Source organism: Cucurbita moschata, unplaced genomic scaffold (genome assembly GCF_002738365.1).
Source record: "Cucurbita moschata cultivar Rifu unplaced genomic scaffold, Cmos_1.0 Cmo_Scf00083, whole genome shotgun sequence".
NCBI classification, from domain to species: domain Eukaryota; kingdom Viridiplantae; phylum Streptophyta; class Magnoliopsida; order Cucurbitales; family Cucurbitaceae; genus Cucurbita; species Cucurbita moschata.
In genome coordinates this window covers 440,791-456,026 of record NW_019268599.1, presented here as the reverse complement: position 1 = coordinate 456,026, position 15,236 = coordinate 440,791, and the positions used below count along the sequence as shown (strand labels likewise).

The 15,236-nt window shown below is 33.2% G+C and overlaps 1 protein-coding gene and 2 non-coding genes across 3 annotated transcripts; all 3 read left to right on the top strand.

Annotated features, from left to right (window-relative positions):
* The first annotated feature begins 469 nt into the window (after positions 1–469).
* Positions 470–541, top strand: TRNAE-UUC. The gene has a single exon. It is a non-coding gene; the product is annotated as a tRNA-Glu (tRNA).
* A 5,012-nt stretch (positions 542–5,553) lies between these two features.
* LOC111438862 (peroxiredoxin Q, chloroplastic-like) lies at positions 5,554–6,856 on the top strand. The gene is made up of 4 exons (XM_023076675.1): positions 5,554–5,877; positions 5,954–6,091; positions 6,174–6,263; positions 6,403–6,856. Exons 1-4 carry the CDS (start codon positions 5,683–5,685, stop codon positions 6,619–6,621), a joined length of 642 nt encoding a protein of 213 aa, XP_022932443.1. The 5' UTR covers positions 5,554–5,682; the 3' UTR covers positions 6,622–6,856.
* Positions 6,857–10,848: 3,992 nt separating this feature from the next.
* TRNAE-UUC lies at positions 10,849–10,920 on the top strand. Its single transcript has one exon. It is a non-coding gene; the product is annotated as a tRNA-Glu (tRNA).
* The last annotated feature ends 4,316 nt before the right edge of the window (positions 10,921–15,236 follow it).

Below are 15,236 nucleotides of genomic sequence, written 5' to 3'. Positions count from 1 at the left end.
AGAGATACCATTTTGTAGGATTTTTTATTCTATCCTTAATCTATATCATTTGTATTTTGGACATCTGTATAACCAACGAGAAGTTTAGAGGCGTTGATGATAAAGAAATATCTATTGTCGTCTAGTGGTTAGGATATCTGGCTTTCACCTAGGCGACCTTGGATTCAACAATGGAAAACTTGGTTAGGATATTTATATTTTATCCTTAGTCCTTATCTTTTGTATTTTGGATATTTGTATAGCCATCGAGAAGTTTAGAGGCATTGAGGACAAAAAAAAATATCCATGGTCCTATCTAGTGGTTAGGATATCTGGCTTTCACCTAAGAGACTCGGTTTCAATTCCCGGCAATGGAAAAAAAACATGGTAAGGATTTTTATATTTTTATCCTTAAAAATCCATATAGTTGGCATTTTGGATATTTGTATAACTATCGAGATGTTTAGAGGCGTTGAGGACAAAAAAAATATCCATTGTCGTCCAGTGGTTAGGATATCTGGCTTTCACCCAGGAGACCCGGGTTCAATTCCCGGCAATGGAAAACATGGTAAGGATTTTTACATTTTCATCCTTAAAATCCATATCGTTGGCATTTTGGATATTTGTATAACCATTGAGAAGTTTAGAGGCGTTGAGGGCAAAAAAACATATCCATTGTTGTCCAGCGGTTAGGATATCTGGCTTTCACCCAAGAGACCCGGGTTTAATTCCCAGCAATGGAAAACATAGTAAGGATTTTTATATTTTTATCCTTATAATCCATATCGTTCGCATTTTGGATATTTGTATAACCATCGCGAAGTGTAGAGGTGTTGAAGACGAAAAAAATATCCATGTCGTCTAGCGATTAGGATATCTGGCTTTCACCCAGGAGACCCGAGTTTAATTCTTGGCAATGGAAAACTTGGTTGCGATATGTATATTTTATCCCTTGATCCATATGATTGGTTGCGATAAGTATATTTTATCCCTTGATCCATATGGTTTGTATTCTGGATATTTGAATAAGAGAAGTTTAGAGGTGTTGAGAACAAAGAAATATCCACTGTGTCATTAGGATATTTGGAGACCCGGGTTCAATTCTCGACTATGGAAAACTTGGTTGGGATATATTTTTTTTTTTATCCAACCTTAATCCATATGGTTGGTATTTTGGACATCTCTATAATAGAAGTTTAGAGGCGAGGACAATAACTTGATAGCCTAGTATCAATATTCGAACTTTATCCTTAATCGTATTCTGTATATTTGTATAACCATTTAGAAGTTCATAAGCGGTACCTAGGAGAAACCATTTTGTTGGATTTTTTTATTTTATCTCTACTCCATTTTGTTCGTATTTTGGACATATGTATAACTATCGAGAAGTTTAGAGGCGTTGATAAAGATGAAATATCTAGTCGTCTAGTGGTTAGGATATCTGGCTTTCACCTAGGAGACATGGGTTAAATTCCCAACAATGGAAAACTTGGTTAGGTTGTTTAGATTTTATCCTTAATCCATATGGTTTGTATTTTGGATATATGTATAACCATCAAGAAGTAATCCATCTCGTTTGTTTTTTTGGATATATGTATAACCATCGAGAAGTTTAGAGGCGTTAATAACAAAAAAATATCCATTGTTGTCTAGTGGTTAGGATGTTTGTCTTTCACCTAGGAGACCTAGGTTCAATTCTTAGCAATATTTATATTTTAGAAATATACATTGTGCTCAGCGGTTAGGATATTTGGTTTTGACTTAGGATATTATCGAGAGGTTTAGAGGCTTTGAGGACAAAGAAATATGTCCCCCTTAGGATTATTTGGCTTTTAGACCAGAGTTCAATTCTCAGCAATGGAAAACTTGGTCAACTTACTATGAGAGGTTTAAAGGCATTGAGGACAAAGAAATATCCATTGTCGCGTTAGAATATCAGGAGACTCGGGTTCATGAAGTGAGATTTGAGAATCTCTTTCTAGTTTGGAAGAATTTTGATTTTTGAATTTGAACTTTTACGGCAAGTATCTCTATTTAATGTTATACATACATCTCAATGTGAAATTTGGAGAATTCTCAAGTTTAGATTTCACTTCCTTTTTATTATTATTATTTATAATCATTTTTTGGCAGGAGTCTAAGGATTCTCAGGCTAAATTGAGTTAAAATTATTGAGTTAAAATTTTCCATTTTCTAATTAGGATTTGAGTGGTTATAAGTAATAGTAAAATCTTATTTTTATTTTACTTATTTTTATTTTTATTTTTTTGGTTCATTATCTTATAAAATGTTGTTTTAATATCTAATATCTCAGCTGAAAAGTTAGTAAAAGTATACTCCACGAGCAAAGATGATAGAAGACTTACAATGCAAAGCCTTAACATGATAGCGACTCTCATTCATTGAACAACAAGGAGAATACTTTATCTTGTATCATTTGAATACATTAGTTTGTAACCTAAATAAATTATAAAATTTCAATTAGTGTTATGTATTTCATGTGTATTTAGTTAAAGATGTGTACTTGGATTAAATTTTATTACGATATAATTAATTCAACAATATTTAAATAGTAAAATAAAATTTGACAACAAAAAATAAATAAATTCTATGAAAAGATTATTAGAATAATTATAATTATTATAAATGATTAAATAATTTTATTATAGCATAATATTAAAGCTATAAATGTTATATTATAGCGTTAAAAAAATGCAATTATAAGTTGAAGATAACACAATATTTTAGTTATGTTAAACATATAATAGCATTAGTAAAAAACGCTATAAAATGATTATATAACAATGTATAAAAGCTATAACTTCATAGTTTATTATAGCATTTATTATAGCTACAAAAAAACGCTATAAAATGTCCCAGACTTTTAATAACATGGGCTGTCACGACGTACGAAAAACGCTATAAAAAGTCTATGATAGCATTTTTCGTAAGTTATTGTATTCATTGTTTCTTGTAGTGTCAATTGTATTTTGGACATCTTCATAACCTTCGAGAAGTTTAGAGGCGTAATGACAAAGACATATCCATTGTTGTCTAGCAGTTAGGATATTTGGCTTTCACCTAGAAGACTTGGGTTCAAATCGTGACAATAGAAAACATCGGTTAAAATTTATTTTATCCTTAGTACATATCATTTGTATTTTGGATATCTATATAACCATCGAGAAGAAGTTTAGAGGCGTTGAGGACAAAGAAACATCCATTGTTGTTGAGCGGTTGGCTTGCACCCAAGAGACTTGAGTTCAATTCATGGCCATGAAAAACTTAGTATCGATATTTTGATTTTATCCTTAATCCATCTCGTTTGTATTTTAGACATTTGTATAACTAAGAAATTTAGAGTGGTTGAAGACAAAGAATCATTGTTGTCTAGGATATTTGGCTAAACTTTGTTAGGATATTTATATTTTATCCTTAATTCATATCATTTGTATATACTCTTGAAACAAAGAAACAACAATAATTTGATGACATTTTGTAAGGTTCAAATTATTGTTTAATATATTTGATATATTAAATTTAAAATAGAAAAATATATAAATTTTGAACATTCAAATTAATAATTCAACTATTTATTATTATTTTTATTTAATAATAAAATAATTAAATGTATAATAAATCAAATGTGAAATAAAAATACTTTTAATTTTAATAAAAAAGAGCCATTGAAAATAGTTTGAAATGAAATTGAAACTACTTCAAATGTTTATTAAAAAAATTATTTGAAACTATTTCAAATGTTTATTAAAAAAATTATTAAGGGGTTAAATAGAAAAACTAGAAAATTTAAAACGATTGTACAAGTAATAGCTTCTTCTAAAAGCATTTAAAAGGTACATGATACGTATCCAACCATGGATCATTTGCAGAGACTCAAAGAAGCAATTACCAGAAGCAATGCAAACAAAATTTAAGTATCAAATCAACAAAAGAGAATAATGACAATAAATATCACCATCTGATTTGAAGACTTTTTGTCTTTAGTTGTTGAACTTGAATTGGTAGTTAAACTAAATTAGGTTTGAATGATCTTTTTGGCCTATTCAAACACGTGTAATATTCAAGTTTAAAATCAAGGTGAAATACAAAAACCTTGTGTTTGTAATCCTTTGGGTGTGATGTTTCTTGTTCAAACCTTGCTTTAGGTTTGATGTTAAATAGATTTATTGGATTAGTCCTGATCAAGCTAATTATGAAATGAGTCGTCTTAGAATCTAAAAGTGATCATCATAGATTTCAAGTTCGATATAAGAGTTATTCATCTTCTAACTAACTCTTGGTTGGAATCAATTGGCTAAGTGATATGAACCCAGAGACATCAATCATACAATATACTTCAAAGAAGATGTGAAGAAAAGGTTGTCAAAATTATCAAAAGATGTTTCAATTCATGCTACATTGAAGAAGAATAAAGTTTGATTGTTGTAAATTTTTGGTGGATTACAATTTAGAGTAATTTAGAGTTAGTGTATTTTAAGACATTTTATTACATTTACATAATGGCTAATTATAGTCATGAAGTATGAATGTTACTGAATGCCTTTACTAGTTTCATTTTGAGGCTATATAAAGCCATGTATGTTATAATTGTAAGGAGACTTGGAAAATATAGTAAAAGAAGCATTTGTGCTTTCTTTAGCCAATGGCTAAGTTTCTTTACAATTCTATGTAGTTTAGGTTGCATGTAGAATCATTCAAGCTCGACATGATCAATCTTGCTTGTGGAGTGATTCGAATCTCAATCAAGTGTTCTTGCGTTGAGATATTTGATCAACAAGAATCATTCAAGCTAGACATGATCGATCTTGCTTGTGGAGTGATTCGAATCTCAAACAATGTTCTTGTCTTGAGATATTCGATCAATAAGGTAATCCGAATCTTATTCCACTTGTATTGATTCCTTATCTTATCACTAAGTTAGATTTGTTTGTGAAAGTTTGAAATGATACTCAAAGAACCTCTAGCTTTGCAAAAATTCAGTGATATTGATGCTTATCAAACACACTTCTAAGATGATCAGATAAATCGACTAACTTAAACTACCAAATTCAAACTATTAAGATTGAGTTGAGTTAAAAAAAAAATTAGATCGGTTTGCAAGTTGACATATTTTACTTGGATCAATCCACCCACCCTCACTAACACAAAAATAAAGTTACAAATCCAATCCAATAACTTTTTTAATTATTATGAATATTGAAAATATTTAATGTTCGTAAGGTAACGAATGCTAATAATAAATGTTATGGCATGTGAGCGTTTGATATTTTAATTTTATAAATTTAGTTATTAATATAATATATTAAGAAAAAGTATGGTTTTTAATAATTTAAAAAAAAAATTCCTCTCCCAATCTGAAAATAGAATAGATCACGACCCAACCAACCAAAAATTTTGAATCGGTCAATCAACCTAACCGTACACTGGTGGGTCCGGTGGACGACCGTGGAATCCAAAAGGGACCCGATCCAGCTATCTATACTCCCCACTCCGCCTCCACCCATCACTATTTTCAGCAATTTTCACTAAATAAAAATAAATAAATAAAAGTCTCCAAGCTTCTGGCCGTGTCTACGCATCTGCCACGTGTAGCGTCTTCTTCATCCACCGCCAAGATAAGATGCAATAGGCAGAAACAGGGGATTTTGAGAGCACATTTTCTCAGAATTTGACCCTCCAAAAATGGCTTCTCTCCCTACTAACCCAGTAGCACATTTTGTTGTCCCCTCTCTAACTCCCAAAACCCCATCTTCCATTAAACTCCCATTTCTTTCCAAATCCTCCAATTCCCAGTTTCTGGGAGCCCAAATTTGTGTTCGCATTTCCCCTACCTCTGTTCCTTCTTCTTCCTCCTTCAAATTCGCCATCTCTTCTAAGGTACATCGCTCTCCTTTGTCGATTTTTGATTCATCATTTGGTTTTTGTGCTTAGATTTTGGGTGTTTGTTGGGTAGGTGAATAAGGGGCAAGCCCCTCCTGCGTTCACCCTGAAAGACCAGGACGGGCGGAATGTGAGCCTCTCTAAATTCAAAGGGAAGCCTGTGGTTGTCTACTTCTACCCTGCCGATGAGACTCCTGGCTGCACCAAGCAGGTACCATTCCTCTTCTCTAAAATGGGATTTCCCTTTCCTTACTCCAAAACCAACAAATTCACATTTCTGCACATTTCTGCAGGCTTGTGCTTTCAGAGATTCTTATGAAAAGTTCAAGAAAGCAGGAGCTGCGGTTGTCGGCATTAGCGGCGATGATTCATCTTCACACAAGGTAATTACCCAAAGTATGGTCTTTTTTGGGCTTTTATACTTTCCCTGGGGGCTTTAAAATAGCTAGGCCGTTACAAGGGTGCGTCGTTCTCCTCTCCAACCAACGTAGGATTCTCACGTTGACATGGTTGAAAATGTAGGCTTTTGCAAAGAAATATAGACTTCCATTTACATTGCTCAGTGATGAGGGTAACAAAGTGAGGAAAGAATGGGGAGTTCCTGCCGATCTTTTTGGAACATTACCTGGGAGACAGACTTATGTTCTTGATAAGAATGGGATTGTGCAACTCATATATAACAATCAGTTCCAACCTGAAAAGCATATTGACGAGACCCTCAAGTTACTTCAGAGCCTTTAAATCTATGTATTCCTTGTAGAATTAGGAACGTGCTATTTGTTGGTATCGGACGATTATCTTGTTCTTATTGATATCAATTGAAGCGGTTGTATTTCGAAGAACTCTCGATAGATTAATGTTGGTACTCTTTGTTCTGGTTTCTTTTATTATTATTGTTTGTTGAACAAGTCGTGTAAAGTTAATTGTCTAACGAACTTGATATGAAATCCCTACAAAGGGAGTAAAATTCGAATTACCTTGTTGATCGAATATCTCAAGGCAAGAACATTGTTTGAGATTCGCAATCACTCCACAATCAAGATTGATCATGTCTTTGAATGATTCTTGTTGCAAAAACACTTAGTTTGAGATTTGAATCATTTCACAAATCGATCATGTCGATCTTGAATGATTCTACATACAACCTAAACTATATATAATTGCAAAGAAACTTAAGGAATTGGCGGAAGGAAAGCACAAATGCTCCTTCACTTTATTTTCCAAGTCTCCCTTACTCTTGTAAAGTTAACGTACCAGGCTTTATATAGCCTCAAAATGAAACTCTTGACCTTCCATTACTCTCGGAGGATTGGCTGTGTTGGGTAACATAGGAAGTAAGCACTCTTATGCTATAACAAAATTATTTATTTAGCCATTTATAATTACTATAATGATTATAATGCACATAGCATTTTTTTTTCTCAATAATATTATTTTAATATAATTTATTCTCGATTAAATTAGAAATTCACATATTTGGAATGATCTTCCACACCACATTAACTATCAAAAAAAATTTCCATTTATAATTGAAATTTCATAATTATTTATACCAAATAAAGAAGTTATTTTAAGGATAAAATACAGTCTTTCTTGATTGTGGTTACAAAATATATAAATTAATTAATAAAAGTTTAGCTTCGAATTTATATTTTGCAGGAATAAAGCATTACTTGATCTACCTATATAAAAATATAAAAAAAAAAAAACATATGAATATATGATTATGCGATCACAAAAGAGATAATTTTTGAATGAGTCACTTCAAATCCAAGTCTTCGTACATGTTCACGATCACGACCAAGAACTTTACTCAAGGCATCATCAACATTATTTGTTGAAATTATTGTCTAAACCTTGACTTGTTCAATGCTACGTATAAAAAATGTCTAACTTTTCACAATTGTTTCACCTTTACTGTAAGGTAAAAAAACATCCTAACAAAGTCAATTGTTTGTTGAATGTGCTCATAGCTAACATTATTCATTGGAACATGTCATAAAAAAAAGCTACCATTAAAAGTTGTAAGTTTATACCGGGCAACAATTGTAATATCTCTATATATTTTGTACATAATGTGTACTTTTTTTTTTTTTTGTCTTTTTTTGTCTTTTCTTGATGCAAAAATATCGTTGTTGTCCTCCTTTCTGATATATGTGCCTCTTATATAAGTTTGTTGCATCCAACATCAGAGCATCATCGAGTCTTTTTCAACCTTATCCTCCTCACGTACTTCTCCATGATGATACCAAATATTATATGGAAGGTCCATTCTCTTAATGACCGAGTGTCCATGTGCGTTTTGAATATCACAATTTCTCATATTCCTACCTTCTTTACACCATTCTCTTTTTCATTTTCCGCTTTGTTTACTAAAATGTTGTCATGAACTTAAACGTTCGCAAAATTCGCTTTAATCAATAATGATGTCAACAAACAGCAAAATCAAAATAACCAGAATCACAAAGTGACGGAAATTTCGTGATCTAATTTAAGGACTACAATGTTAAATGTAATTGCGACTACCCTAACTTCATTCCTATGGCCTCCACAGCGACATTGTCATCCGTACAAGAGTGTCTTATCTTAACTTGAAAAATAAGTAGCACGTGCGTTGAATATTTAAAAAATACTCAGTAAGTAGTCTCACTGCTGTGGTCGAATAAAGCAATCACATGCAATAATGGTGCGACCTACCTTTATCATGACCTTGGTCTCTAATTTCTAATTTGTAGAGTTGAATGTGTAATATCTCTCTACACACAACCTACGCATATGCACGGGTTAGTGTACACTCATGTATACGTATGGACCATGCATGCACACATAGACCCATTAGGCGGGTTTGTGTATGTTCCCCTTGGTCTTGCCTACAGGCTAGCATACACACATTATCGGAAGAATGGAGGAAAAGGAGTGTGCATAATATCATGGTGTACGTAATATCGTAGTGTACTCATCCGTACGAATCATAATAGGGAAGTGTCTCGATGCATGTGATATACAATATGTATGAAGTCTCATAGTTTCAAATCATGGTACACACTTATAATACAAATCATACCTCCATTCTTTTTCATGGTATAACGCTCCTATGAGACATGTTTACGTATAGTCTCATAGATATAGTGTGAACATGCTAACATAACATACATGACTTGACATAGGGAGGTTCATGCATCATTAAAACATTCATATCATAGCATAACTCATATCATATCATAAATCGTTACATAACATAACATATATCATACATCATAGCATCATAAAAGTATGACACGTGTAGGGGCTATAAGATCGCGTCATTCATACAACATATATTTCATCCAATCAAGCCTGTATTGGTAGAATCACTTACATGGTTGGGCTAAATTGAAGTCACTAAATCCTCTTGATTAAGTTATGATGTATATAATCCATTCAGCTTTCTCTTCATTAAGGCAACATCATATGGTTGCAGATAAGTTGAAGCATAATTGAAATCACCATAACTCTTGACAACCATTCGAGGAATATTTATTCCATCAGTAACAGTTACATGAGCACCCTGACTTTCTTCCACTAAGCCTTATCATTTCGTAAGGAGGAATATTTGTCATGATGGCTTGTCCAATGGAAGGAGGTGAAATGACTTCCTTTTCTTTTAAATTTTAGACCAAGGGCCTATAACATCATTGCATGGTAGTCACCAAATTTTTCTAACACAAGCAACAGCTTTCACCTTAGACACCCACATTCAATTCCCGACAACAAAAACCTTGTATCATTTTGAAAGAAATTTGGATTTTATTATTAATCTATCTACTTTGTATTTTGGATATCTATATAACCAACCAGACGTTTAGAGGCGTTAAGAACAAAGAAACATCCATTGTCGTCTCGCGGTTATAGGATATTTGAATTTTATCCTTAATCCATATCGTTTATATTTTTTATATCAATCATCGAGAAGTTTAGAGGCATTGTAGACAAGGAAACATCCATTGTCGTCTAGCTGTTAGTGTTAAGTATATTTAGTAATAAATTATAGTTTACTATATATATTATATTTGATATTTTATTATAAGGCAAATATCTAATATTTGTCTTTCGTAGGTATCTTTTCATTTATTGTTATTTCTATTTATTACTATTTCCACATCCTTGTAATTTATTTGATTAGAAATAAGATAACTCTCACACCATTTAAGTGTGGTGAACTAATCAAACATTCTTAGTTAGGATATCTGGTTTTCATCCAGGATAATTGAACGGTTCAATTCCCTGTCATTTATATTTTGGATATATGTATAACCATCGAGGGACATCTATATAATAATCGAGAAGTTTAGAGGTGTTAATGACAAAGAAACATTCATTGTCGTCCAATGGTTAGGATATCTGGCTTTCACTTAGGAGACTTGGGTTCGATTCCTCACAATGGAAAATTTGGTAACCATTGAGAAGTATAGAGGTGTTGAGGACAAAGAAACATCCATTGTCGTCCCGCGATTAGGATATCTAGCTTTCACCTAGGAGACTCGGGTTCAATTCCTAACAATTAATTCTTGGCAATTTATATTTTCGAAAAAGTTTAGAGGTGTTGCTTTGTACCATTTTATAGGATTCTATATTTTGGATATCTGTATAACCATTGAGAAGTTTAGAGGTGTTGATGACAAAGAAACATCCATTGTCGTCTAACGGTTAGGATATCTGGCTTTCACCTAGGAGACCTGGGTTCAATTCTCGGCAATGGAAAGCTTGGTTGGTACCATTTTATTATAGGATATTTGAATTTTATTTTTAATCCATATCGTTTATATTTTGGATATTAATATAACCATCGAGAAGTTTAGAGGTGTCGATGACAAAAAAACATCCATTTTATTATAGGATATTTGAATTTTATTTTTAATCCATATCGTTTATATTTTGGATATTAATATAACCATCGAGAAGTTTAAAGGTGTCGATGACAAAAAAACATCCATTGTAGTCCAGCGGTTAGGATATCTAGCTTTCACCCAGGAGACCCAGGTTCAATTCCTGGCAATGGAAAAGATATCGTTTATTTACACCCATTGTCGTTAGGATATCTTGGTACCATTGTACAATTTTATATGATATTTGAATTTTATCTTTAATCCATTTCCTTTATATTTTGGATATTTATATAACCATCGAGAAGTTTAGAGATATTAAAGCCAAAGAAACATCATTGTTGTTTAGCGGTTAGGATATTTGGCTTTTACCAAGCAGACTCGGGTACAATTCCTAGTAATGGAAAACTCTTATATTTTAGATGTCTAACCATTGCGAAGTTTAGAGGTGTTGAAGCCAAAGAACATCCATGGTTAGGATATCTCCCTGCTTCAATTCCCAACAATGTAAAACTTGGTATATATATGAATTTTATCTTTAATCCATATCATTTAATCCATTTTGTTTATATTTTGGATATCTGTATAACTATCGAGAAGTTTAGAGGTGCTGATGTCAAAGAAACATCCATATCATTTAATCCATTTTGTTTATATTTTGGATATCTGTATAACTATCGAGAAGTTTAGAGGTGCTGATGTCAAAGAAACATCCGCACTTAGTAGCTTTTACGCAGCACCATTGTACCATTTTATAGGATATTTGAATTTTATCTTTAATCCACATCATTTATATTTTGGATATATGTATAACCATCGAGAAGTTTAGAGGTGATGATGCCAAAGAAACATCCATTGTTGTCTATTGGTTCGGATACCTGGCTTTCACTCCAGAGACCTAAGTTCAATACCCATCGAGAAGTTTGTATTTTGGTATCTTTTATATTTTGGTATCTGTATAACCATCGAGAAGTTTAGAAGTGTTAATGATAAAGAAACATGAATGTAGAAACATCCATTGTTGTGGTTAGGATATCTAGCTAGCTTTCACCTAGGAGACCGAACAAAGGAAAATTTCGTACCATTTGAATTGAATTTTCTTATCCTTAAGCCATATTGTACCATGGATATGAAAAGAAAACTTGGTACATTTTATTGTTAATTCATCTCATTTTTATTTTGAATATATGTATAACCATCGAGAAGTTTATAGGTATTAAAGGCAAAGAAACATCCATTAAGATTTTTATTTCAATTTTGAATTTTGTACTTCTAGCAAAAAAAGATATACAATAGTATCATTGTATTGTGTTTGGCTCAATCCTTTTAGTAAAAGATTGGGCCGAGTTTGTTGGGTTTTATGTCCTAAAACTCATAGCAAAATAGAGTAAAAATTGTTATTGAATATAGTGAACTTTACGATCATTAATCTAAATCCAATAAACTAAGAACACTCTGGCTATAGTATAATTACTTGAACTATATGTAGAGACATAAGAGTGGATCAAGTTCGAGTATATAGTCAAAATGATCTATAGTATAAGGATAAGGCTGAGTACTTTATTCTGGGGACACTATGGATGCGGCCCACTTTTGTATATGATATAAACAATGTAATCACTAAATTGTACATGTGGAGACATGTGAGTGGGGGCGTCCTATGCAATGAGTATTTCATAAGATATCACTAAATTGTACATGTGGAGACATGTGAGTGGGGGCGTCCTATGCAATGAGTATTTCATAAGATCAGACCATGAAGTACATGTGGAGACATGTGAGTGGGGGCGTCCTATGCAATGAGTATTTCATAAGATCAGACCATGAAGAAAACCACTCTCACTTTATAATGTCGTTTACTGTTGAGACTGATTTTCTTTTCATTCGATGACCTAGGTAACTCGATCTTAATCCTGAGCTAACCATGAACTCCTGTATATTCGGAATTATCCTTAGATTTGCATGGGTGAGAGTGGCTCAAGTTTACTGACTCAATAGGCCTCCCATTTCAGGGGTAAGACTGGGTGAATAGCTGGACGTGGGGTGCAAGATGGAATTCGCTCCTACCCACTTTTAGGGATAGAAGAGAGGAAGTTCTCTTAAACACTGACTCCAGGTCTTGAACAAGGGGCCCCACCCTCTCATTGGCCTGAGAGGGATTCGGTTTACTGGTTGGACCACAAACCAATTGTTCATAAGAGGATCAGTGGGACATAAGGAACAAGAAGTAACTTCAGGGGTAAAATGGTAAATTGACCCAGCTCTAGTTACGAACAACTTGTGAAGGATCGACTTACTAATCATGGTTATATCAAATGGACAGAAATATATCTATAGTGAGGGGAGTGCAACTATTAGGCTATAGTGGAGTGTCCTAGTTGTTAACGAATGTTGGTTAACAAGGTTAATGAGTTTAACCGGTTAATCTTGGATCGTTGGAGCCAATGATCTATAGGTCCATTAGGTCCCTCTGCTAGCTCATATCGGACTAAACATAGAACAGTGTGACGAGTGAGTTCAAAGTGTTCGAATTCAAATTATGGAATATACGCTACATATATACGATATATTTAACCGCATTTTTGTTTTATTTACGAATTAAACAAAAAGAGAGAATCTAAGATATTTAAATAAGATTTAAATATCTTAATCAAATATGGGTGGAATTGATTGAGATTTGCATTTGAATTAATATTAAATATTAATTAAATAGTTTAATTAATCATTTAATATTACTTTAATTTGAAATTAATTATTCAAATTAATGGTTGAATTAAGAAAGTTAAAATATTGACTTCATTTAATGGAAAAATCCTTGAGGCGTCAAAATTTGGTTTAACCAAACTTGCATGCTTGTCAAATAAACCCCACAAATTTTAGTGAAATTTTGAGTGTCAAAATTTGGTGAACTCAAACTTGCATGCTTGCCACATAATCCCAAACATTTGAGTGGAATTTTGAGTGTCAAAATTTTGTGATCTCAAATTTGCATGAACATGCAAACATAACTCTATAAATAGAGTGATCATGGTACATGGAAGGTCTTCCTTGGTGAAAAACCTAGAGAAAAACCTCTCACAAACACTCTCTTCATATATACAAAATCCCTCCCAAGTTTAGTCACTCACCGGATTCCACAATCCCGTTCTAAGGCCGGAGGATAGTGGAGAAGACACTAGTGGTGGTTCGAAACCGATTAGTGAGGAAAAAGAAATTTGAACTACAAAAGGTTAGTATTCAAACTCAATAAGTTTTAATACTTATGAACATGCTAGTTATTTACTATAATTAATGTTCTAAAAGTGCATAAGTTCCAAATTGCTTCCGCATGTGTTATATTAACACCACCAGAGTTTAGTTTAATTGAAAGTCAATTAAAAGAACGAAGGGTAATTACTAGATTACAAAATATCTATTGGTCTCAATTCGAATTTGATCGCCTTCCATACTTCACAAGCAGCAGCTAGTTCAGTACTCCATTTACTAGCCTCACGAATAATTTCATTACCCTCAAGAGCAAGATCACATCCTTCATTATGAGCTTGTACACATGATTCTGGAGCTACTCAGTTCGCTACGATACCTAGTGCATTACCCCAAGGATGCTCCAAAGTTCCTATGTTGAAATGTAGTTGAGAATCGTCTCCAAAAATCTTGGTTAAAGCAGGCATATGCTGAATGTGAATACCACCAGAAGCCACGGGCAGAACACCTGGTAAAGAGGCCCAATCTTGAGTGAAATAAATACCGCGACTTCGATATTTTTCAACAAAATCATCACGTTGTAAATCAACAAAGCCTAAAGTAATGTTTCTTTCCTCTTCAAGTTTACCTACTACGGTACCAGCGTGGATATGGTCTTCACCAGACAGAAGTAACACTTTAGCTAGTACACGGAAGTGCATACCATGATTCTTTTGTCTATCAATAACGACATGCATTGCACGGTGAATGTGAAAAAGTAGACCATTATCTCGGCAATGATCAGACAAGCTAGTATTTGCAGTGAATCCACCTGTTAAGTAGTCATGCTTTACGATAGGAACTCCCAATTCTCAAGCGAACATAGCCATTTTCATCATTTCTTCGCATGTACCTGTAGTAGCATTCAAGTATTGTCCATTGATTTCACATTTTTCCGCCTGTGATTTATAAATGGCTTCCGAACAAAATAGGAAACAGTCTCTACAACCGCATAAATGGCTGGAAATTCACGTTTTCATCATCTTTGGTAAAATCAAGTCCACTGCATAGATATTCATAAACTGCTCTACCATAACTCTTAGCGGATAATCTTAATTTTTGTTTAATAGTACATCCCAATAGAGGGCGACCATACTTGTTCAATTTATCTCTTTCAACTAGGATATTATGAGGCGGACCTTTGAAAGTTTTAATATAAGTAGTAGGGATTCACAAATCCTCCATACGTAGAGCACGCAAAGCCTTGAATCCAATTACATTACTCACAATGGAAGTAAACATGTTAGTAAC

Coding starts and splice junctions, on each gene's coding strand:
- LOC111438862 (XM_023076675.1), top strand. CDS start 5,683: ATGGCTTCTCTCCCTACTAACCCAGTAGCACATTTTGTTGTCCCCTCT. Junction 6,092..6,173: donor CTCCTGGCTGCACCAAGCAG/GTACCATTCCTC, acceptor ACATTTCTGCAG/GCTTGTGCTTTCAGAGATTC. Junction 6,264..6,402: donor ATGATTCATCTTCACACAAG/GTAATTACCCAA, acceptor TTGAAAATGTAG/GCTTTTGCAAAGAAATATAG.